This window comes from Mustela lutreola, chromosome 4, assembly GCF_030435805.1.
Source record: "Mustela lutreola isolate mMusLut2 chromosome 4, mMusLut2.pri, whole genome shotgun sequence".
Classification (NCBI taxonomy): Eukaryota; Metazoa; Chordata; class Mammalia; order Carnivora; family Mustelidae; genus Mustela; species Mustela lutreola.
This window is the reverse complement of record NC_081293.1, coordinates 31,867,557-31,893,447: the sequence shown is the minus strand read 5'-3', so window position 1 is coordinate 31,893,447 and position 25,891 is coordinate 31,867,557. Positions and strand designations below refer to the sequence as shown.

Genomic DNA, 25,891 nt, shown 5'->3' with positions numbered 1-25,891 from the left:
TCTAGTCAATAGTATTGTGTTAATGCTGTACGGTGAAGGATGGAAGCTACACTTGTGGCGGGCCTAACATAATATACAAACACACTGAATCACTGTTGTACACCTGTAACTGATGTAAAATAGTGTGTCAACTATACTTCAATTAAAAAAAGAAAAATAAGAAACCCATTAGAATAAATGAATTTAGTAAAGTTGCAGGGTATAAAATCAATATCCAAAAACAAGTTGCTTTTTTATACATTAACAAGGAACTATCTGAAAGGAAAACAATCTCATTTACAAGAACCTCAAAAGGAATAAAATATTTAGTAATAACCTTAACTACAGAGGAGAAAGACTTGTACACTGAAAACTACAAAACACTGATGAAAGAAATTAAAGACAAATGCAAAGACATTCCATGTGTTCAGTGAATAGAATGGTAGGGAAGGACAGGAGGAATGGGGAGTTGCTCATTAACAGGTATAAAGTTTCAGTTACTCTAGATGATTCAGTTCTAGAGATTGGCCATACAATCTTGTCCTTATATATAGTTAACAATACTGTATTGCACATTTAAAAATTTAAGAGGGTAGATCTCATGTTAAATGCTCTTACACAACAAAAATAAAACATTTAAAAGTACACCCTAAAAAGTCCTTCTCTCCTTCCTGCCCCACAGTCAGTTCACTAGAGAAAAATACTCTTGAGTAGTTTTAATTAATAGGCGGGAACATTTCTGGGCATTGGCTATGCATACTGGAGCTATCCAGTCTCTGGATTTATCCAGTTTCTCAGTCAACAGAGATCCACCCAGCGTCTCTTACCTTCAAGGCCATGCTCTAGGAATTCGAGAGTGGTTTCCTGCCACTTACACATCATTAGCGCTCCCACCATGTGCCAGGTGCCATGCCGGCGCAAGCAGATTCAGCTGCCATGGTGGCACTGGCCTTCTAGAGGGCAAGCAGATGGAAGACCAGAAACACAAACAAAAGCAAATTAGACTGTGGCAACCATAGGGAAGAAAGCAGCAGAGTCCCGTGAAAGGGACTGTCCTAGGACCACTGTCCTAGTCCAGGGGGACGATTAGAAAACATGAGTCAAGGTGAAGGGAATCCCTACAGCGGGAAGAGCAGGTGTGCCACCGCAGGGAGGCAAAGCTTGGCAGTGACTGGAAGGCCTGGGGGGTGGCGTGTGCAGGTGGCAGTGGTAGGAGGTGGTATTGGCAAAGGGGGAAGGGTTGGAGCTTGCCTGGCTTTGAGAGACCTGGTAGAGTTTGGACTTTATTCTACATATATTTAGGAGTCATTGAAGACTTTATGTTGAGGGGTAAAGTGATCCAGTTTTTTTTTTTTTTTGTTTTTTTGTTTTTAATTTTTATTTATTTATTTTTTAAAAAATATTTTATTTATTTATTTATTTGACAGACAGAGATCACAAGTAAGCAGAGAAGCAGGCACAGAGAGAGGAGGAAGCAGGCTCCCCGCTGAGCAGAGAGCCCGATGTGGGGCTGGATCCCAGGACCCTGGGATCATGACCTGAGCCAAAGGCAGAGGCTTTAACCCATTGAGCCACCCAGGCACCCCCAGTTTTTTTTTTTTTTTTTTAAGATTTATTTATTTATTTAACAGAGAGAGAGAGAGCACAAGTAGGCAGAGAGGCAGGCACAGAGAGAGGGGGAAGCAGGCTCCCTGCCCAGCAGAGAGCTCCATGCGGGGCTCAATCCCAGGACTCTGAGATCATGACCTGAGCCGAAGGGAGAGTCTTAACCCACTGAGCCACCCAGGCGCCCCAATACATTTTGTTTTTAAGTGGCCATTGGAGTGGGTAGGTGAGTGGAGGAGGGGGACAAAAGTTCAACTGAAGGGTGAGAAAAAGGAGTGGAAAGGAAAGACATGGAATTCAGTATTATAGAAAACGCTTCCTAGCACCTATCCTGTGAATTTTAATGGAGTATTTTCCTTTCTACTCATTTGTACTCTTTTCCGTAGTTCTCACATATGATCGTGATTTTAAAAACCTTTCAGTTATGCTTAGTTCATGATAGACTTCAATAAATATTTGTTGAATAAAGGTTGACTATTTAAAGAAAGAAGTACATGGACATTTTAGAAATAGGCCAAAAAAGCAGAAAAGGAAAGAACACCTTACAATTGCCATTTAGAGACAACTTTTAATGTCTTTGTATAGACGTTCCCAGTTTTTATTTATTAAAAGCTCCTATATAATACAGTTTTTAAAAGATGGGATTTTTTTAACCTCTTTCTTTTTATCTCCCCTCATTTTTCTTTCTTCCTGACTCTTCCATTAAAATTAGAGAGACAGTTAGTTACCAGGTGGCTCAGAAATGCATGTCAGCACGACAACAACAAAGTAACACCTCTTCTAGGAGGGAAACAACTTTTGGGTCTGGAATATTACTTGGTTCATTAATGTACTCAACAGAGATTTCCAGGCACCTTCGCCAGGGATTCACCCTTCTGGAGAGTGAATCAGTGTCCCTCTATGTTGGACACAGTGCAAAACTGCATTTTTTCTTGCAGGCATTTTCGGCTTATTATTATGTGATGGAATTTTTAAACTTTACATCAGAGGAAACTCCCTCACCGGAAAAGATGACGGACACTATGGAAAAGTTCTGTTCTCAGCCTTGGGAGGAGGTAAGTGATGAGAAACAGCAGCTGTTTGGTATCTCTCTGTGCCTTTGAAGGCACAGAGGATGGGAGTCTGCTCATCAAGTCCTGCTACCCGGAGACCCAGCAAAGACGTTAGAGGATCCCAGAGGGCACACTCATCACAGAGTGCGTGCATGGGCATTTCTTGACAACTGGGCATATACTGGCTAAAGCCAGCATAGCTTTACTTTTCTCACCTGATACCAAGCAAGTCTGGCAGTCCGCGGCTGCTGGTGTGAGGTCAACAGCTTGACTCTGTCTCAGGCGTTCCTTCTTCAGTTCTATCATTAGGGCCGCTTTCTTCACAGACACAAGATGTGGCTTCAGAGATCACTCATGTTCAAGGTCAGAAGAAGGGGAGAGCCAGATACATCTGTTGCATTTTACAAGAAAGCATCAGTTACCCCAGAAACTCCTTAGCATTCTTTCCCTGACATCTCATTAGCTGGGACTGGCTGGGAAAGCAGGGTGCGGGATTTTAGGACTGGCTTAGACCCTCAGACCCAGCGTGAGCTACGCTCTGGAGCTGGGTACACTGTCACACATTCCTCTCCCCACACCCCAAATCAGAGTTTTATTAGCAAGGAAGACACAGCAGTTCACAGAATCTGCTATAAACACCATTGTGGCAAGACCCTCTCTCGTGCCTACGTCCCAGGTACCTCCTACTTATTCTTAAATTTGAAGCACAGATGTTTCTTGTCTGAGGCACTGAGTCATTGAAGATCTAGTACTACCTGGTGAAAGTTTCCAGGGAAGAGAGAGGTATGGGGTCTACTCTAATCAAAACAGATCAGCTGAGGGTGGTGCCCAGGGGCAGCTGTTTTAAGTTGACAGGGTTGCACACTTGAGTGGTACTTTCATTCTGAGTAGGTGTAATTAACTAGAAATGGATGCTTGCCTCCTTGGCGCTGACAGAGGAAGGAAGGTTGTGCAAGAGCCGGAGGTATGGACTTATTCCTCCATATTTTGTCTGAGTTAGAATAAGAAGGAAGAGGACTCTGGGCTTTTCGAAAGAGCCTCTTGAAATGTCTCATTTGCAGCTAGTAGTGATCTGTGGAGGAAGGTGGGCATCTTGGAGTTGAGGCAACTTGAAACAACCCCAATGCATGCCTGTGACAGAGGTAGATTTAAGCTGCTTTTGGAAAAAAAATTTTTTTTTTAAAGTAGGCTTTGTGCCCAGCATGGAGCCAAGTGCAGAGCCCAAACCCATGACCCTGAGATCAAGACCTGACCTGAAATTAAGAGTTGGACATTTCACTGACTGAGCCACCCAGATGTCCCTGGGGGGAGAAAAATTACTTCTTGTTCAGTGTGAAAGTTCTATCACATCTTTTCTCTTTACCCTCATCTGTTTGTGTGTGTGTGTGTGTGTGTTTTGTTTGCTTGTTTGTTTTTAATTTTATCAGGTTACATTAGGTTGGCAATGCCTATATGCAGACCCGTAGGTCTACTCCGATAAGCCACGAGTTGCTGCTCAGAGGTCCTGGAAGTAGACTCATTAAGGCCTGCACCTGAAAGAAATTCTGTAGTCTTTGACAGGGGATGGGAGGAGTTGTAGAGTGAGAACTAGAACCTCACCCAGAGCCTTGATGTTGAGGTGGGTGTTATGACCTAGGTTTCATTTTCCCCAACTGCCTTGTCTGTCCATATGGAATGCATAGGTTTCAAGTACACTCTAATAGGGCAACTCTTTTCCTGCTACTCCTGTGTGACTAGAGTTTGGGAATGTCCCTTCTAGACACCTTTGGCCGAAAGAGAACTGATAATTGTTAGACATATCTTATTGCTGAAAAGTGAGCTAGATATTTTATACATATTATATCGTGCTGCCTGTCCCTGCTTTAGCAGGAGAAATAAAATGCAAACTACCCCTGTTGATGTCCTCCAAATCCTTGGGGATGCCCCCAATCCTTGGGTCGCTGAGGAGAGGTTAGGAGAGTGAAAGGGACATATCATTCTTGTCTTCTGATTGGTTAATTAGAAGGTCGGCAACCCTCTAATTTTGACAACCAGAATAATCACTTTTCCACTCAGAAAATATGTGCATTCAAGATCTCTGGTCAGCCTATGAGACTGATGCTGTACGATTCTGTGTATACTACTAACTAGGATTTTTCTGTATATTCTGGGTCCTGACATTCAAACTTACGGACTATTACTCTTTCTAGGGAAAAGCATCCCATTCTTGAAGACTTGCCATGCCCCTTCATCTGGGGGGAGTGATAAGGGGCAATGGGCAAGGAGAAGAGAAGCTGGTACTATCCATTGCCCTAGGAATAGAAAAGAGAGAGGAGAGACTGGCAGAGAGAGGGTTAGGATAGAGAAAGGCAAACCATCCTCCCATTTGGAGAGAACATAGTGTTGAGTCCACAAGCAAAAACATGATTAGATCTGGACTGATGAACCAGGTAGATGCTTTTGGGTTCCATATTTTTTGGCTACTATCATAATTAATTATGTCAATTAATTATATTATACAGTAATTATAGTAATTATATTATTTCATATTTATATGTAATAAATATAATAATATATTTCACATATAATGTATTGTCACATTTATTATTCTGATTATATTAATTATATTAATCAAGCATACTATCATAATTAATTACATTAATTAATTACATTAATTAATTAATCCTCAGCAGATTAGACTGCATGGCAATGTACATCTTTCCAGGAGGAGGGGGTAGGAATTTGTAGAATTCAGGAAAATTAGACCAAAATGGCATTCCCCCAAGGGAGAGGTCAGCTTTTAAAGACCTGTGGGTTGCAGCACTTTCCAGTTTGGCCCAAGTGGATTCTTGGAATTCCATACCAGTTTTTTGTTTAACAGGCCTGCTGAGACTACATCAAATTGGATAAGTCTTTCCATGAAGGAAAAAAAAGAGTGCAGTTACTGTAAGATGGGGGCAGGATCTGGATAGGCACTGATGTCACACCAAGGTCTTGGGAGAATGCCCTATACAGAGGAGCTGATTGAAGAGTAGTTTGTTTCTAGGACTATGAGAAAAAGACAAGTTCCATGTTGGGTCATTCAGAGAATTCCACCAGAGCAGGCCAAGGCAGGCTAGGTGTGGACTTAGCCTTTTAGAGATTGGGGGCTGGCAGAAACCAAGTGAGAAACAGACCCCAGCTAGCAGGTAGGGAGTTTAGAGATGAGGGGTTACTTGGGGAGAGAGAAAAATCTGGACAAAATTGGGGTGGTGGTAGTGGGCGGGCAGGTAGCCAGGGAGTCCTATATATAAGGCATCTGGCCTGATTCCTAGTACTTGATATATGTTTAACAAGTATTAGTTCTCTCTCTGCCCAAGGTGTCCAGGAGGGAATGCCAATTTTCAAGAGCTGAGGAATAGGGCAGCAGACAAAACTCAGGGCTGAGCTACAGATGTTATCGTCTGTTGTTCTCTGAGGTCCAGCAAGGAGCAGAGTAAGCTATGGATATCTGGGCATATATTTACAACAGGAGAGGTAAGAGTCAGCAGGCAGCCTTCATTTGGAAGTAGGGTGAGCAAACATGTAGACTCAAAAAGACCCCTTTGCATGACTTATAAGCAACAAAAGAGGTCAGGTAAGGGCTGAGGACAGAAGGTGAGATGTTAGCACTGTTAGCAGTGCTGAGCAAAACATGTCTTAAACTGTGTTGTAGGGTTTCTCAAAATTTACTATGCATGTGATCACCTGAGTATCACATTAAACAACACATTCTGTATTGGTAGTTCTGGTGTGAGGACTAATAAGCTCCTGGGAGACCCCAACACTGTTAGTCTAGGTACTAAATCGAGTGGCAAGGCTTTTTTTTTTTTTTTTTTAAACATTTTATTTATTTGAGAGAGATGGAAGAAGCATGAGTGGGGTAGGGACAGAGGGAGAAGGAGAAGCAGACTCCCCGCTGAGCAGGGAGCCCTATGTGGTGCTCAGTCCCAGGACCCTGAGATCATGACCTGAGCCAAAGGCAGCCGCTTAACCAAGTGAACTCCCCAGGCGCCCCATGAGAGGCAAGACTTTTCATGACACTCTTTCTTTAACATGCTTCAGATGCACTAATTCCTTCAGACACTCTGAACTCAGAGTCTGGTCAAGAACTTAGAAAAGTCTGATTAAACAGACTGATGGATTTCTTTCATGCAAGATTTTTCAGTTTTTAAAATGTTAATGTGATTGTGAAATGGAAGTTTCTGAAGGGGTGAAGAAGTATACTGAAAGTCTGTGTTTTGGAACTTACTAGATCATGGAAACCACTGTTTTCCTGGAGCACTTGTTATCCCACAGAACCCAGTGGAGGAAAAGTTTCCTTAACAGACCCTGAACTATAGCCCTGCACCCACTGAAGGAGTGCAGCGCCATCCCCAGGTCTCTCTAAAGAGGACAGCGCTCAGGCCTGGGTGAGGTGGGCCTTTCTCCTGTCTCGATCGACTCAAATGGTTAAAGGGGCCGTGGGGGAGGTGCCTGTTGTGATATTTCTTTCACTTCACTTCCAGCTGAAGACATATTTTGGTGATGTGAAGGAGAAGTACCTGAGTGAATACTGCTTTTCTGGAACCTACATCCTCTCTCTCCTTCTGAATGGCTATGGTTTCACAACTGATTCCTGGAAGAACATTCATTTCATGGGCAAGGTAATTTGGGGACGTGTTAGGTTGTGGGGAGATTGGGTGACTGAGGCAGCTTTGGGCTTGAAAGAGGTAGAAGTCAGTCTGGTGTCCTGTTGTACCATTTCACCTCTAACCCAAGCTGACATTTTGTATCAAGCCCTGCTGTGTTCTGAACCAAGGAGAGCTATGGGAGAGAGAGAGAGAGAGCCTCTTCTTTCGGTTCATGCAGCAGTGACTAATTCCTTATAAAACAGTGAGATCTTAAATGTAACTGTGTTTCAGTCCTCTCAGTGTTTGTGTTTGCTGATTTCAACATTCATCCCAAAGGCCCCTTCCATGATCTGGAAATGATTATTATGACTTCTTATAAGGACTGCAGGTCTTGTTGGTTGTCGCTTCAAGGTTGACTAATCTGAAAGCTTAGCAGAAAGAAGATGAGTGATTGTCAATGGGGGTCTTTGCTTACTTAGCAGGCTTAGCCAGAGATTTACAGAAGCAACCTCACTGCTGTTCTTTACCATAGCGCCACCTGCAGGTATCCAGGCATAGAGAAACCTTCACATCGATAGGCAATTCCTGCTTCAAAAGTATCAAGAGCCGTGCTTCTCCACCTTTTAAACCCATATCCACTAATGGCAAAGACAATTAACTCCCTTTTTAAAAATATGGTGACTTCAAGCAAAGCAAAACATTGAGGCTCCGGGGTGTAGCAGCCTAAAGGATGCTATTTTCATTACACTCATGTCGATATTGACCTTACTAATTCAAATGCTCATCTTTCCCTCCTAGTCTTCTTTAATTTCATCACAATTTTTTTTGTCTGTCTGAAGGATATGTCTGTGTCAAATTTGTGAGTGATTTGTATTCTTTGGACTTCAGTGAATGATCTAGTATTTCTAAACCATAGGCGGTAACTCCTCTAACTCTGGAAACTTCCTTGATACATGCCGTCAGACAAGGTTCCTGAGCCCCATAAAGGGAAGCGGGCCCATCACAAATTGTTAGTTCCCAGTACTGACTGGTAAAGGTTTAGGGGAGAGGAGCATTTCTACACAGAAACTGGTCGGAACATAAATTGGCACAACCTTTGGGGAGACTGTTGTGGCAATATGTGCTAAAAGCCTTAGAATATGCATGTCATTTTATCCAATCACTTCATTTCTAGGATCTATAAATAATTGGATACAGTGAGTAAAAATAAACCTAGAAGGCAGTTCATGTCAGTGATGATCCTTAGAGACATGAGATGATGTTTAGAAAGGTATTGTTAAGTGAAGAAGTCTACATATAACTTAATTCCATGTTTTGTAAGGCAAAAGACATGCACAGAGAAGCCTGGAAGCATGTGTCACAAAAAGATAATAGCAGCAACTTCTGAGTGGTGAAATCTAGCTGGTTTTTATTTTGCTTTTTAGGATTATCTGTATGTCCTAATTTTCCTACCTTGACCATGTACAACTCATGTAATAAAAACATTTTCAAAATTATTTATTATTCACAGACTATCTACACTCCAGTATGTTTGGAGGTGACTGGAAAATACTCCTAGGAAGATGGCAGGGCCAGAGCATGTCTTAACATTTAGGAAGAATCCCTTCTGAACATGTGGACAGTATTCCAACTTCCATAAAGTAACACTGACTTGCTGGGATTATTTCCCGGTCTTCCTTCACTGAATCACAAAGACGTCCTAGTTACTTAAGGATGAGATTCTTGGGTGATATAGATGTAAGAGACCAGCGACAATCATTATTGTCTTATCCTTTGCCTGCTTTCTGTCACCATCCTGCCTTCCACACCCTTCCCTGTGCATTCACTTAAGAGGAATGCAAATCTCTAAAGGTTGTTTGAAGTAAGTTCTTCTAGGCAGAGGCACTAGACAGTTATTCATCAAATTTCCCTGAATTTCAGGAATAGAGCAGTGAGACTCCAAACTCTCCTTCATCACTTGCTCAGGCTCCATTTTCCCCACAAACATATTCCCAACTTAGAATGTAAAAGTAATCCAGCTAGAGAATTGAACGTGGTGCTCTCCACTTCCTGATGCTGTGTTATGGATGGGATTGTATGAAAGCTCATTTCATCTTCAAACCAGAAACAACAGCCTATCCCCACTGTTTGCAGATCCAGAGCAGCAATGTCGGGTGGACTTTGGGCTACATGCTGAACCTGACCAACATGATTCCAGCTGAGCAGCCATTGTCCGCACCTCTGACCCACTCCACCTATGTCTTCCTCATGGTTCTCTTCTCCCTGATCCTGGTTGCAGTGGTCATCATAGGCGTGTTTATCTTTCACAAGCCTTCATACTTCTGGAAAGACACGGTATAGCAGGAGCAGCTGAAACCTGCTGGCTGAAGTGAGAAAAAAACTTGCCCAAGGAGTACCTTCCTCCACAGTGGTGTACAAGGTTATCCTTCCTTGCTCACCAAGGCCAGTCTTGACCAGCATGAAGCTTCCTTGGCTTTTGCTGAAGCCTTTCCATGGAAGGTATTCACCACCTTCTGCCTCAAGGATTACCCAGAAGACATCGTCTCTTTTGTGATTTCTTCCCAACTCCACTTTTCTCTTTTGTACCCTGTGCTTGTATGGGTCTTAAAGACCTGTTACCTTTCATGATCTCTGCTTTATAAAAAACAAACAAACAAACAAACAAACCCAATCATGACTTTGTCCCGAAGAACTCAAAAGAGTCCTGAGTCCTGGGCTGGTAAGCTGCACCGGCCAAGAGAAGATCTCAGGAACTCGTTCAGTTGTACTGATACAGACCCTTTCTTTCTCCTGTTGCCCATTTATGAAGAATGCCATACAATGCCTTTGGAGAGGGCAGACACCCATCTCATTCCCATCCTGCTGTTTGCACAGGAGAATTTTCTAGAGTAGACAAATATGTGCCAGGGCCAAAGAATCTTGCAAGAGAATTTATGTGCTTATATCATTGATATGATATTCCAATCCAAAACAGCGTTGTGGATGAGTTATATATTCTTCAGTGATGCCAAAATTCTATGGAGTGGGACCCCCCAGACCAGAGATTTTTTAAAAAGCTGATGTAACATCTAAGCATTCAGCTATCAGGGCATACTACATGGTAGGTATACACATCAGGAAGAAAAATACAATTACAATGAAGAGTTTGGAAAATACATCCTTCAGTGCATCTACTGGGGTTTTATTTTTATTGTAGTAATACATATAAGGTCCACCATTTTAATGTGTACAGTTCAGCAGCATTTCGCACATTTGCATTGTTGTGCAACCATCACCACTAATTCCAGAATATTTTCCCCATCAAGAAATTAGCTGGAGACAAGGCCATCCCTGGGTAGGTTCAAACCACAAACCTTACAGTTGACAGCCAAATAAGCTCATCAGTTGTACCACAAAGATGCCCATTGAATTTTAAAAGCCATGCCATATCTTTTTGTCCCAGGGTTTAATGTAGTGAGAAAGCTACAACACGCCTTTATTCTGTCATGATATTTGCTCATCAAAGTATGCCAGGAACCAAATCTGAAAGTGTGGCTGCTATCCCTGTCACACAAGTATGGGCTCTATTTACTTATTCCATGGACTATTTTGTGGGAGAAGCAGCAGCTATGGACCTTGTCACAGAAACATGAAGAGACCCTGTACTTGCTTCCTTTAATGACTGCTGTGAGCAGGTGGAGTGGTGATGTGTTACTCTGAAGTTGTCCCAAGCTCCCCCATCTCTGGATTTGGGGACTGACTGCTGAACTAATGCAGGGTGGGGCTGGGGTGAAGAAGGAAAAGCTTTCCTACAAACTGGAAGCCAAATGTCCTTATATCTCTTGAATAACCACGTCATTTTTTTACTACCAGGTGAATACAAGCTTACAAACTGTGGATGCGAAGTTTTTCTTTTCTGCCACTCACAATTGAACTTGCACTTGGATTAGGAAGGAGAAGCCAAGTTTGAATATTTTAAACTCTTTCTACTAGTGCTAGTGGTTATATTGTCAAACTTAGTATTTATTGAGCATTTGTTATGTCCCATGCTCTGTGCTCAAGTGCATTACATTCATTTTCTCCCTTAATCCTTACAACAGTCTGAAGGAAGCTACTACCACTCCCACTTTATTGAACCAGAAACTGAGGCTCAGAGAGGTTAAGTCACTTGCCCAAGTGGCTGACCTAAAATCCTGCAATGCACTTAACCATTATTTTCTCTCCCAAATATACTAGACTGTCTCCTTGTAACTTCTAAACTCACACTTAACTCTGTATGAATATAGGGCTGACTGGCATGGGAGAGAGGGAAGTAGACAGACGACCTGTTCCCTGATGGACTTGTGACTTAATATTGCTTTAAGTCCACAAAGGCTGTCATGGCAACACTGATATCCTGTTCACGTACTATGCATGGTAACGTACATGGTGTATGATACTAATCAAGGATTCCCCATATTCCTGGCTTCTTAATTACAGTGCTTGCTCCCTGCACAGCAATTCTGCATCAAATAAAAATGAAAATAAAAAGTCATAAAATAGAGCCAGCAGCAGGTCCTTTCTTATGTCTACATATACCATATACAAAGCACTGTCAAGCACATTCTCTATTCTGATTCTAAAAAACCCCATGGGGGTGTATAAGTACTATTTCCATTTTATAAATAAGGGTCATACAAACTAGTACATGGTACAGCAGGTATGCAAATTCATGTCTTCTGACCCAAGTTTATTGTTTTGTCTTTTCTAAACACTGCCCATCAACAAGCTGGAATTAGAATTCACTAGTTTCCTTCAATAAATTGAAATATTTTCTTATTCCTTTTTTTTGTCTTACAGTCTGGGTCCAAGAAAAAAAAATCCATTAAGGTATTTGGAGTCAAATTCCACTTGTTTTAAGTCTCAACTCATAGAGATCAGCTGGCACAACCTGATCTCATTTCCTTTGCAGGGAAATATGATTTTTTGGCAGGTTCAGGAATCTGCTTTGGGAAATTCTAGATGAGAAGGGCCAAATAAAATGGGTCACTGTCAATTGATTTCAATATTGAATTGGCCACTGGTTATAAATGATTACCATTCCTTCCTGGCCATTCACCTAAACTGGGCTCCACCATTCCTTAGAAGGTGGGAAATTTATTCTATGAACTCATAATGGGAAAACATCAGAAATGGTTACTTCTGTAAACAAAAAAATGAAGTTATGCAAGTGTGTGTGTGCATGTGTGTGTGAGAGAGAGAGAGAGAGAGGGAGAGAAATTTTCACCTTACCCAATTTTTAAATTAATAAGAAATATAAAATGCAAAATAGACATTTTTAAAAGTATACTTCATTCCGGGGTGCCTGAGTGGCTTAGTTAAGTTTTTGCCTTCGGCTCAGGTCTTGATTTCAGGGTCCTGGGATCAAGCCCCATGTCAGGCTCCCTGCTCATCGGGGAGTCTGCTTCTCCCTCTCCCTCTGCCCCTGCTCATGCTCGCTCGCTCTCTCACTCGCTCACACTCTCTCAAATAAATAAAATCTTTAAAAAAAGGTATACTTCACTCTATTGTATCAGTCAACAAGTAAAAGAAGGTGCAATCAAACCACAGAGCTAACAAGAGTTTAAGAAAGTGACCATATCCAAGGTATTATCATTTCAATATGTAGTTCACATAAGAACTATTATTAATATTTGTTTTTCACTTTAAGTTTTGAAAGCTGTTAAATATATTGCAGTTACAGCACATCTTAATCAGCACTAGCTACATTTCAAGTGATGGGAGAACCATGTATAACTAGTCTACTGCACTGTGTCTAAAAATACATTCAAATCTAAAAAGATACAGGCAGTACTTTGTCTTTCTAGTGAGGGGAAACTTTTAAAAAAACAGCCATAGATACTGTAACATCTTGCTATTATTTGTTATATAAGAAGTTAAAATATTCTTAGACATTGTTCTTCTTTAAGATTTCAGCTCAGAATTTCACTTTATTCCTCAGGTTTTGTTGCCTTCTTTGTGAAGGCAGAGATGACTGTTATTCAGGTCAAGACACCTGATGAATGACTTTTGGAAAATGTAATCTGGATTCAAAGATGATACAAGATAATTTTGATGATTATATTCCATAATCAAATTGTAAATTTGAATATTAAATATTAGTTTTTAATAGCTCACACAGATTATCATATTATTATATTAAAATTACTATCAAAATATATTATTATATATTGTCAGTTTGAAAGATGAGCTGAATTTCACCCAGACGGGTTTGATCCCTCTCTGGTTCCAATTCTAACAGTTGCTATCTTGTTAGAATAGGACAGTTGCTTATGGTTAGTTGTGCTCACTAACCATGTTTCTTTTCTGTTTGTGAGTTTTATCTTTCAAATTTATTACAACAATCTTAGAGTGGTAATAAACTCTAAGTTTAGTGGTAATAAACTCTAAGTGGTAAGCCAAAATCAACTTTGATTTTCATGTTCATGGATCTGCGTTAGCTGCGTGGCTCTCCTTCAGGCAATAGGTTTAGTTCAGGCCTCCTCCTGTATCTTGCATCTCTTTCAAAAAATGAATGGCAGGGACACCTGAGAGGAAGAGGGAACAGGATGCCTTTTACAGCCTTGGCCGGGACAGACCTCTGTCACTCTCGTCTACATCCTACTGACCAAAATAAGTCATATGACCAAGCCCAACAATTAGCAAGATGGAGAAACACTGGAGGAATGGCTATGGAGAAGGACCTGGATGACTCATTTAATACAGAAGAGGAGTGAAGCATTGGGCACAATGATTGAACCTACCACAGTGTCTCATTAACTAAAACATAAAGGGTGTTTTCTATCCATTATAGTCTACTTATTTTGCCAGAGAATATTCTTTATTTAAACTGTCATTACTTCCAAAATGTCATCAGTCTGCAACTTCTTTCCAGAGCCTTAATCAGGATGCTGTAGCAGCTCGCAAACTGGCCTCATATACTAAAAAAGGCTCTCTACTCTAGATTTCCTAAGAGAACATACATCTGTTTATTTTCTTTATTTTATGCATTTAGGACAATGTGTAGTTAACTACCCAAGTTTTTATTTTGTACAAGAATCTAATACAACTGAGTACATTTGGTTTTATCACAGGGAGAATGGGTTTTTTAATAATGGGGAAAGGAGTATCTCCATGAACCTTCTCTAGAAAAGTGGCATTTAAGACTGTACAAGTGTGGGACGCCTGGGTGGCTCAGTTGGTTAAGCAGCTGCCTTCGGCTCAGGTCATGATCCCAGCGTCCTGGGATCGAGTCCCACATTGGGCTCCTTGCTCCGCAGGGAGCCTGCTTCTCCCTCTGACTCTGCCTTCCACTCTGTCTGCCTATGCTCGCTCTCGCTTGCTCTCTCTCTGACAAATAAATAAATAAAATCTTTAAAAAAAAAAAAAAAGACTGTACAAGTGATAGAAGCATTGCGATACCTTTTGCATTTATCTATTTTAAAAGTCTAAATTTAAATTGGTGATACAATGATGGCATACCCTCATCAGGACCTAGGTTAACTTTTTGTTTTTATATCCCTTTTTGAATGTATAGTGAATAGCAAAGCTCACCAGAGAACATGGATCAGTCAATGACAAATGAGATACGGTCACCTAAGAAATAGCATCACTCCTTATAATGAAGTTCTAAGAAAGGGGAGGCAACCCTGGGAGCTAGATGGGGAACAGTGTGTATTTAGAATGATCTAAACCAAACTCTATTTTTCCTCCTAAACCTGCCCCGCCTCCTGAATTGTATCGTAATTAATGCCTCAGTGCCACCACTATGTCAAGTAACTAGGACTTCATCAACATCACCTGCCCATTTTGCCTTTGCAACAGTTTTCATTTTGATTCCTCTTTCTAATCTTATTATCAGCCCAGTGAAGATCTGACACCAGGAATGGCAGCTGTGTCTCCAGTCTATTAATGCCAGAATAAGCTTTATAAAAAATAGTCTTTGGGGCATCTGGGTAGCTCCTAGTCTCTGAAACGTCCAACTCTTGATTTTGGCTCAGGTCATGATCTCAGGGTGTGGGATAGAGCCCCACATCAGGCTCCATGCTCAATGCAGAGTCTGCTTGTCTCTCTCCCTCTGCTCTTTCTTTCTCCCTCTCTCTCTCTCAAATACATCTTAAAAAAAAAAAAAAAAAGCTTTACCACATTGCTCCCTAACTAAAATTGCCAGTAGCTTTCCATTGCCTACAAAATAAGGTCAAACTCTCCAACAGACATTAAAGCTTTTTGGACCATGCCTGTGAGCTCTCTCTGGGCTTACATCCCACCCCACCCCTCTGATGTTACCTACACTCCAGACAGGGTAGACTGCTTCTTCACCCAACACTGTTCAGGTTATTTGCCCAACTTGAGCACCTTTGCCCCCACTCTACCTTCAAAGCTCAGCTGGAATGCCTGCAGTGAAGCTTTCAGGCAGTAGGTTTAGTTCAGGCCTCCTCCTGTATCTTGCATCTCTTATAAAAAATGAATGGCAGGACACCAGAGAGGAAGAGGGAACAAGATGCCTCTTATAGCCTTGGCCAGGACAGGCCAAGTTCACATCTCCAAGTCAGAATAAACTGCTGCTTCCCTGTGCTACTGCAGCCCTTGGTTTAGGCCTGCATTAGACCTCAGACCTTTCTATTCAGCATCCAGCTTAAGCTCCTCAGAGAAAGGTAAGTGACTTACTTCTTTCTGAAAAGTTGGCCTCAGGAGTATTTTAGCAGGAATGGAGGTAACAGTCCTAGTTAACCTCTCTTTCCACTGCAGGAAAGCTGGTCCATACCACTACTTCTGGTTCAGTATTCTTATTTCATTATCTCTTAACATGACCTGTATCTTCCTCCAGCGCTTCAGGGCCAGCTCAACTCCTGGTTCCTCAATGACACCTCCTTGCATTACTTACATTGAATGTTTCCTTCTTGGACCATGCATTTAGTTTCTGTATAGCTCACCACCCAGCGATTGATCACACATAATATTTAAGTAGAATTTTAAGGATCAGAATACACCTTAAAAAGTTATCCTTATCAGAGCACCTGGGTGGCTCAGTTGGTTAAGCGTCTGCCTTCAGGTCAGATCATGATCTCAGGGTCCTGGGACTGAGCCCCACATTGGGCTCCCTGCTCTGTGGGGAGTCTGCTTCCTTCTCTCTCTACTCCTCCCTCCTCACTCTACTCGTACTCTCTCTCTTGCTTATTCTCTCTCAAATAAATAAATAAAATCTTTTAAAAAATGGTCATGCTTATCCAAATTTAATGTGTATATAACTCACCTAGGAATCTTGTTGAAATAGAAATTAATTCTAATTAATAAAAAAGGACTCTGTAGGTCTGAGGTGAGGCTTAGGTTCTCTATTTCCAACAGGCTGCCTGGTAGTGCCAGTCAGGCCCACTTCGAGTATCAAATACCTAGACTACTTTAGCATCCCCTGGAGTTCTTTCTACTGACTCTCAGGTAAGTAGTCCATCTTCCGCTGGACTGCCATACGTCACTTGGCAGGGTGTTCTAGTGGCCAGCTCAAGGGAAATTTTCAAAGCTTCCTCTTACTCTTCCACAACATTCCTCAAGGGTTTCTTTTTCAGTCAGTTTTCTGTGCCTCAGGAGATTTCTGTCTGCCTTTGGGGAGCCAGTGCCTAGCACTCAGTGAAGATCTGGTGTGCCTCAGAGGGATTTCTCCTTGCTCTTCTGCCAGTGTACTACTCTTGTGCTTTTGGTAGAAACCCAAGGGAAAACTGGTAAGTGATAGATAATGCAAGCCTTCGTGGAAAATTTAAAAGTTCTATAAAGCTCAGGTGGTTCCTTATTCCTGTCTACAATGTCACTACCTTCTCCTGTCACTACCTTCTCCTGTCACTACCAGTGATAAGAGAGTTATTGACTTAAAAATTTAGTTTTGATGGGTTTTTGAACTCTATAATTTTGTAGCTTAATCAGCTAGGTGGAAGCTATAATCTCTTGCTGTATGCCCACAATAACTACTCATAAAAGGAATAAAAAAATCACAAGGAAATTAATTTTTATAAAGATTGCAACCAGAAATGCAATTCATAAGCATATATGACTAAAAACAGAGCCTCAATAAATCAAATTTCCAGTTCTGAAAAATCAGTAATTATATATATTCTACATTACAGTTTCTTTATATTTATAAATACTCTTACAAAAAATTGAAAGATATAGATGGCTAATTTTGTAGTAACATAGGTTACCTTTTGACATACAACTTATTTTATTATGAAATGATTTCTGGCCCAGTAATAATGCAAAGGGGACAAATACAGATAAGTGGTGGGCAGTTGTTAAAGTGAAATAGTCAGCACCAATTGCAGTTTTTTCTAATGGTAAGTCATAATGCTCCCTCTCCAGCTCTGCAATTGATAGGCATACTCTAATTATAATCAGTAGCTTAAAAATATGACCTTTTGTGCTGTTCCGTATCTCTTGTATTTCTGCCTCCACAATAGTCAACTGAACCATCTTCTTGGAATACACATGAAGATGGGAGTTCCTGTGAAGAATATGCTGTCAGTCTGTTCTGTCTCCTGCCGTTAAATCCATGTGAAGAATGTATTCTTTGGTTATCTTCTGGATACACCAGTCTAATAATGTAACAGAAACAATTATTTTTAATTTTTTATTATTAGAGTTTTCAAACATAAACAAAAATAGGAAAATGGGCACCCATGTGCCCATTACAGAACATTCAACACTTGTCATCATTTTGCCAGTGTCGCAGAAGCAAGTGGTTAATTATCATCACAGAACAGGATTCAGACTTTATGGGGGGCATTGTGCTAGAAGAAGGGAGTATACCCTTTTACCAAGAGTCAAATGGTGAAGCAGGGAGGAGAATCCCTGCATGATGCAACATGGTAAAAGTAAGAATGCATCTCCCATGAAAGGAGGTAGGGCCCTTTTTACCCTGCAGAGAGAATTAGGACCATAGCAGCTATATTTGCCTGTTCCTTTTTATATTATGAAGTTAGAGTAGCAGAATCATTTCAGTATAGCAGCAAATCAGTGGGTTATATAGCTCATAGACAGTCTTTTTTAGAATATTTCTTTGACACTGAGAAGCTGAAGGCTAATGACTCACCTGTTTTAAATTGTAAGTTTTGCTTTTAATGTATGTTTCAGGTCTACAATTTAAAATTTCAAATCTTTCAATTAACCTCTACTAAAATATACATTTTGTGGGATAATTCCAGCATATTTTTAATGTAAATATTTGATAGTGTTTGTAAAGAATTCTTATTTCTTTTCCTACAATAGTCCCTTCTCCAAGTTGTTAATATGCTGTTATACTTGGGCCTGTCAGTAATGGGTAAGTGGAAAGGAAGAGTCAGGTGAAATCCTGTCTTGGCTGTCATCTGCCCTTCTCCCCCTCAAACCAAGGTCTCTTTTGGTCTATCTCAATTTTTCCTTTAGGTCTCTCCATTTGGTCAGAATACCTTTGAGCCAAATTCATCCTGTCAATGGCTAAAGAAGTTAGTAAATTAAGAAAAACTAGGTGATTTAAAACAAAAACTCCAATCTGATTTCTGTTGAATAGTTTAATATAAATCAGTATGGAATATCTTTTTATACTGAAACTTCTATTCTTTCACATAGGATGCTTATAATCCTGACCCCAAATCTGGTACTGAGTGACAAGAACAAGAAAAAGAAAGTCAAACACGCCCTCTATTGAATACTATAATCCTCCTAATCCAGAGCATCATCAGTAACAGAGAAGCCGTCCTAAGAGGAGTGAGAGATTTTTTTTTTTTTAAGATTTTATTTATTTATTTGACAGAGAGACAGAGATCACAAGTAGGCAGAGAGAGAGGAAGGGAAGCAGGCTCCCTGCTGAGCAGAAAGCCCAACGCCACCGGGCTGGATCATGACCAGAGCTGAAGGCAGAGGCTTTAACCCACTGAGCCACCCAGGCACCCCGGAGTGAGATTTCTATTGACCAATCTTGTCTTTTACCCTGTCCAACAGAAGGCAATAATCATGGAATAGAGTGAAGTTACTACAAAGGAAATGAAACAAAGTTCTAGCTTAACTAGTATCAACTAGTAGCCACTGGTAATCCAGGTGAAGATGAACCGATTGGTTTTAGAATCCCCAAACCACAAGGGAGAAGTGACAGTCACTTTAAAGGCAGTGGCCAGGATCTGCCAAGGTGGTATAAACCCTGCATACATGTGGATTCACGAAATGCTTGTTTTCTAACATGCTTACATGTCACTGGTAGCAATCAAGGATAGGATTGAAAAGGATGGTTTTGCGACTAAATCAGTATTTGCCTCTGACCACATAGGCCCTGAGACGTAAAGAAAGTGAGGAAGGCAGGGAAGATGCTGGTAGGAAAGGTAGGAGAGAAAAAAAAGAAGGTTCTGGATAAAACCAGGACAGCCCATAGCCCACAGGTAAAATTCACCTCTCTCCAGATAGGTGTAGAATAATGTACAACTGGAGGAAACATTCTGAATTGAAAGGGAAGGCGCATAGTAACTCCACTCTTCATCTCCTTTCTCAAACCTTCCCCTCTTCTATGGTCTTATTCTCTATCCCAACACAGTGCTCTATTTTCCTGGATTGTCTTTTTATTTCTATCCCTTTTCCTATCCTTTCTTATCACGTTCTTTCCCTTTCAGAAGGCAGGCCTCCTCTCTTCCTGCCTTGCGCTTCAGTTTCACTGCAGTCCCTGCTCTCCTGAAGACATTCCCAACTAACAGCAACGAGAGGTGATTACTGCATGGCAGAGAGAGGACTACTGGCGTGTGTGTATTAAAAAGTAATTTTTTTTTTTACTGGGTGGCTCAGTGGGTTAAAGCCTCTGCCTTCAGCTCAGGTCATGATGCTGGGTCCTGGGATCGAGCCCCGCATCAGGCTCTCTGCTCAGCAGGGAGCCTGCTTCCTCCTCTCTCTCTGCCTGCCTCTCCGCCTACTTGTGATCTCTGTCTAATAAATAAACAAAATCTTAAAAAAAAAAAAAAGTAATCTGTAGCAAACAATCAAAGACAAACCAAAAAACAGACCAAAGAGATGGTTACCAGAAAGGGGGTGGGTGGGGGGCAGCGTGAAATCGGTGATGGGGATTAAAAAAACTAAACTTATCTTGATGAGCACTGAGTAATATACAGAATTGCTGAAGCACTTTATTGTATACCTGAAACTAATTTAACACTGTATGTTAACCATACTGGAATTAAAATTAAAGAAAAAATAATTTGTAGGACAGCTAGAAGGAATTCAGTTGATCCCTGAACAACTGTAAGTTAGGGGTGCTGATCCCTGTGTAGTCAAAAATGCACATGTAACTTCTGACTCCCCTAAACTTAACTACAAACAGCCTGCTGTTTACCAGAAGCCTTATTGGTAACATAAACAGTTGACTAACATGTGGTCCTATGCTACATGTGTTATGTACCGTATTCTTACAACAAGCTAGAGAGAAGAAAATGTTATTCAAAAATCTTACAAGAAAATACATTTACAGTACTATACTGTAAAATATCCACATATAAGTGAACCCGCACAGTTTAAACCTTCTTGTTCAAGGATTGACTATATTTTTTAAAATCCTTATCTAAAAGCCACAGTATTTCTCTGAGAAATCTGTTTCTTGTTTTCTGTTTTGTTTTTTACTACTAGCTTACAGTGAAAAGCTAAACCATTTAAATCTAATTTGTATATTTACTGCAATTGTAGGAAATAAAGGTAAATTTATAATTCACAGCATCAGAAATAAACCTTCATCACAAACTCAATCTATATAAGAATAAATCTGAATTTCAGCTTTGGGTGATAATTTATACCACTTTTATACAAATACCTAATCTGAAAGAAGTCTGAGTGTTTTGTTGGAGTCAAGTACCATTTCTGACTGTGCAAAACAAAATGACTCACTTATCTAAATGCCAGTCAGGATTTATGTTATCAGGAAGTGGGGAGTCCCGAAAAGACCGTGGTCTTTGTGAGGATGTTTCCTGTCCAAAATCCAAGTCTTCCAAAAGAACCTGTTCTTGTGGATCATTACGTGGGTGGTTACAGGAAGATATATGCCATGGTTTTGTTTCAACGTTAAAATAAAAATTTCTTAAATGCCTTTGAGTTTTAAACTTTGGAAAAGGTGGTAGTCTTTGTCCATGACCTCTATTAACATATTTTTTCAATGACATTTTCTCTGAGAAATCATTGTTGGAATAATCATGTAGAGATCCTCGTGTGTGCTCTGATATGACATCGGTATATTCTAAATCTTCCAAATTCATTTCATCATGAAAATAGTTCTGGCAGAAGGGTTTTTTCCTTTGAAAACCACCACCCTTGTTGAGAAAATGAGAACTCTGTACAAGTAATTGGTCCTGAAAATCACCATGAAGTGGGTACTCATGGTGGTTATAGAAAGGCCGTCGTTTTTGTCCCCAGCTTCTGTTGATAAAACCATAATCTTTTGTTGGAAATTTTTCCCAACAGTTGCTATAGGCCTGATGATTCTGAATGGAATGTCTCCTTTGTCCATCTACTTTGCTAACAAAATCAAAATCATCTCCAGCATCTGGTTCATGGTAGTCACTGTGAGGCTGGGGATCACAAAATGGTCTTGGTCTGGTTCCATGTATCTTGTTATTGAAATCTGTTTCCTCTTGAGAGACATCATAACACTGGTGATTAGCAAAGAATGAACATCTTGGTCCTGGTCCTTTGTTACCCAAATCCCAATTTCTCAGATGTCTTTCTTCTGGCATGCTGTCACTACACCTGTGTTTATACAAATCCCCATGCCTCTGGAAACATCCATTGTTGACATAATCATAATCCTTTATCTGTACATCATTTCGAGGGTGCTGGTCATTAAGAAGCCTTGACCTTTTCCCAGTCCTGCTGGGGGGAAAACAGGCTATAAATATTAAGTATTTGAATAATAAAGTATAAATCTATGCCACTAGCAAAACCTCCCTTTGTTCAGCTCAAAGGACATAAATTGTTGTGATGTCCTCCGAACTGAACTGTGCCACATTTTCATTTTTCTCCTTTGTTTGTGCTTATGAGCCCCAAACTCTCTCCTGTAACTACTAACTTGTAGATTTCCAAACAAAAGTGTGTTGGTGTTAAACAGTAATTTTTTCACCTAAAAACTAGACCACAACACATTTCACAACATTTTTTCATTTAGAGAAATGTCATAACCAGCTCAATTTTATCATAATCTATCTGATGGGTTAAAGAAGTAATCTTAAAAATATGGCCAATGACACACTAGATTATTGTACCGACTTCATGTGGGAAGAAGTAAGACAACATATATTAATTTTTATATAATTACTCCTAAGAACTACTAATGGAGCTTATAGTATAAAATAATTTGCTATAATTAATACATTTTGACTATTTCCAGTTTTTTAGTTTTATAAATAAGCTGCTATGAGCATTCATGTCATTTCTGTGTGAACAAGTTTTCAGTTCTCTGGGATAAATGCTCAAGGGTGCAAAAGCTGGGTTGGCTAAATCCAATTTTAGTTTCATAAGGAACTGCCAAACTTCCATAACATAGAAAACACAACAATTTGAAAGGGTCGAGAAGAGGAACAGATAGCATTTAAAATAGAAATAAGTATTAAAAACCCAGGATGAGATACTATAATTGACTAAAAAGTTACAACTTTGTTTCCTAGCAACAAGAAAAGGAAAGTTTCATAAAAACAAAACACAACCTAAACAAAGATTAACAACGAAACACTTCACTTCAGTGTCTGAAAACAAAATTACTGGCACCAAATTCTGAGACTTTCACAAGGATTTTATTCACTGAAGATAAACAAATGCTTCCTTGGAATGGGGATACAGACATTATGTGCAGGAAGAGCCTGTGTCAGAGCAGACAGGCTCTGCCAGGGTAAACAGAAGAGCTCTGTACAGCTCTTCACACAGCTCATGCACATCCTGTGATGTTAACTAACGTCTACCCCAGTACCTGGTCCTGCTCAAGTCAGGACTCCTTCTAGGCAGGTAGGGCAGAGAGAAATAGTTGTACCACTCAGGTGGCAAAATGCTTCATGTTTTGGGGTGAGATCTGAAGCTGAGAAAAAGGAGGAGAACAGAAGACTACTGTCTAGTCCAGCTTGTATTAAATCAGTTCACACTAGATCATCTCAATTTCTTGCTACATATTTCAGTTTAAAAATTCAAGTGCCAAGGGGCGCCTGGGTGGCTCAGTGGGTTAAGCCCTTGCCTTCAGAGCTGAACTCAGGTCATGGTCTCAGGGTCTTGGGATCCAGCCACGCATCATGCGCTCTTCTCAGCAGGGAGCCTGCTTCCATTTCTCTCTCTGCCTGCCTCTCTGCCTACTTGTGACCTCTCTTGCTCTCTCTCCGTCAAATAAATAAATAAACTTTAAAAAAAAAAATTCAAGTGCCAAATATTCCTCTTGATTTAAAATAGTATTGTGTATCCTGTGATTGTAAAAAAAAAATGCCAAGATATATATATATCAGAGGAAATTCTAGTAACATTTGATAACCTTAATCCACTTCCTGATATATTGGTAGAATAAATATAAATTATTACTTAGAATCATAGCATTTTAAATTTTGAAGGGATCACAGAGATTACCTAATTCAATATTTGCCAAATAGCTTGGAGAACATTAGTCTTCCATATTATGTTAATGCTAGCTCTGTCGGGGGGGAAAGCAGTTTTGTGCTTGAGTAAGTTATGGAAATGCTGGGTTCAACAAAATTTAATAAATTTCTTTACTTCAGAAATTTGAAGGGCTTCAAATAAGCTAGTGTTCATGGTGACATCAGCTTGCATTTCCAAAATTTATTTGACTTAACACTTTTTATTCCTGTAAAACTAATAAAACCTCATAAAATACTAGTTTCATATGTCCTTAAAATACAACTTAAGAAAGGCTAACTGATCTTGTCCAATGCTTTATGTTATACATTAAACAACACTGGCCTGAAAACGTTATGTCATTGGCTCTATATTACCTACAATTTAAAAGTGGCAGAATCAGATTTGAATGCAGACTTCCTGATGCCCAATCCCATGGATTTTCTCCCCTACTCTATCATCATTAATATGTATCTAAACTATCATAAAATATTCATCTACAATTATGTTGCTTTTACCCATGGAAGTCTTCATTTGGGGACCAATCTCCAGATTCTTCCATAGAATTAGATGGGAGATTTGCATCTTCATCAGAATCCCAGACATCCATTCCAAGATTACTAGAGGAAAAATATCAATAAATTTTTAAAAATTCTATCAAAAATAAGATCATATGCTTTTAAACACATAAGCTGAGCAAAAAACAAGGAAGAAAAAAAAGCACAACTGCACACCACTTGCATCACAGAAAAATCTGTGGATATTTTGCCATTTTGTCTTAGTGAAAAGAATAAAGCTTAAGAACCATAAGGGAGAGGTCATCAGTCAAGCAAAATTTTAGGATGTTCGGATTTCCAACTTTGAGGATGTAAACAGTATTTCCTGTGGCCAAGAAATGATAAAAATTAAGGGCTTTAGGCATAGGCACTTATGAGGAAGGTGAGGTAAAGGGGGAGTGGGAATAATGTCAGACACCAGACCTCCCTAACTCTCCTCTTCCGTATACTTCCTCTGATTACCCACTTCCACTATCTGAAATTACCTTGTTAATGCCTTTCCCCAGTATCATACATCCAATCATTGACTCTTCCATGCAGCAAATACTTGTTAGGTGCCCAAAATGCACCAGGCACCATTCAAACACTTAAAGATAATGGTAATGATCAAATCAGGCAAGTCCCTGCCCAAAGGAGAGGCATATCATAAACAAGTACATAAATTATATAATTTCTGATAGTAATAGGCACTTTGTAGGAACTCCAAGGTAGTATAATAGACAGTAACTGGGAGAGGGGGACAATATTAAGACAGGAAAGGCTGACTCTCTGAGGTGATGACATTTGAACAAAGAAATCAGTTATGCAAAGACAGACGATTCCAAGTAGAGAAAATATCAGTGCAAAATTCCCTCATATATGGCCTTGTGAGACTGCACAAAGACTTAAAAGCTTCATGAGGAAAGGGACCTAGTCTGTCTTATTCACTGCTGAATTCTCAGTCAAGCAGAGTGCCGTAACACAGTAGGTACTCCATAAATACTTATGGAACGGAAAAGGATGAGTAGTGTGTTCTGTATCGTAACACTTAACACTCTGTTATATCTGCTGGCTTTACTCACCTGTCTCCTTGAGGGCAAGGCCTCTTCCCAGCCTCTACAGCTGTTTAGCACTATGCCTGGCATACAGAAATGCTTAACAAAATTCCTGAGCAGTATACCAGAGATGGTAAATAAATACTGTATTTTTATTGGAGAAGATAAAATTAAGTGGAAGGTATTCTCTAGGAAGGCCTCACTGAATTTATGCTAAAGGACACTTAAGATTTTTATACTGTTACACTTTTTAAAGTAGAAAAATGACTATTTGAATGTGCTATAAAGGCAATCTTTTAAAAAGTAGAAAAATGACTATTTGAATGTGCTATAAAGGCAATCTTTTCAGGGATAGAGGGCAGAGAAGAAGGCAGGAAGAATTATATCTCAGTGTCTATAAATGACCATCACTATACCTTAGGAAAATATTAATATTAATATTGAGTTCAAAAATTATTTTTCTAAAT

At 40.0% G+C, this 25,891-nt stretch overlaps 2 protein-coding genes across 3 annotated transcripts in view; one reads left to right on the top strand and one right to left on the bottom strand.

The window, feature by feature from the left end:
* Positions 1 to 12,043, top strand: part of ENTPD1 (ectonucleoside triphosphate diphosphohydrolase 1) — a 99,335-nt gene extending 87,292 nt beyond the window's left edge. Inside the window, exons 8-10 of the mRNA XM_059169345.1 lie at positions 2,523 to 2,639; positions 7,142 to 7,279; positions 9,380 to 12,043. Coding sequence (XP_059025328.1) covers positions 2,523 to 2,639; positions 7,142 to 7,279; positions 9,380 to 9,586 — 462 coding nt within the window. The 3' untranslated portion in view covers positions 9,587 to 12,043. The remainder of the gene's footprint in view (positions 1 to 2,522; positions 2,640 to 7,141; positions 7,280 to 9,379) is intronic.
* Positions 12,044 to 17,844: 5,801 nt separating this feature from the next.
* LOC131828611 (uncharacterized) overlaps positions 17,845 to 25,891 on the bottom strand; it is a 50,520-nt gene continuing 42,473 nt past the window's right edge. Inside the window, exons 8-9 of one of the 2 annotated variants that reach the window (XM_059169339.1) lie at positions 24,352 to 24,453; positions 17,845 to 22,099 (exon numbers count right to left, since the gene is read on the bottom strand). In XM_059169339.1, the coding sequence (XP_059025322.1) occupies positions 21,118 to 22,099; positions 24,352 to 24,453 (1,084 nt within the window). In that variant the 3' untranslated portion in view covers positions 17,845 to 21,117. The remainder of the gene's footprint in view (positions 22,100 to 24,351; positions 24,454 to 25,891) is intronic. The other variant, XM_059169340.1, reaches the window with a different exon arrangement.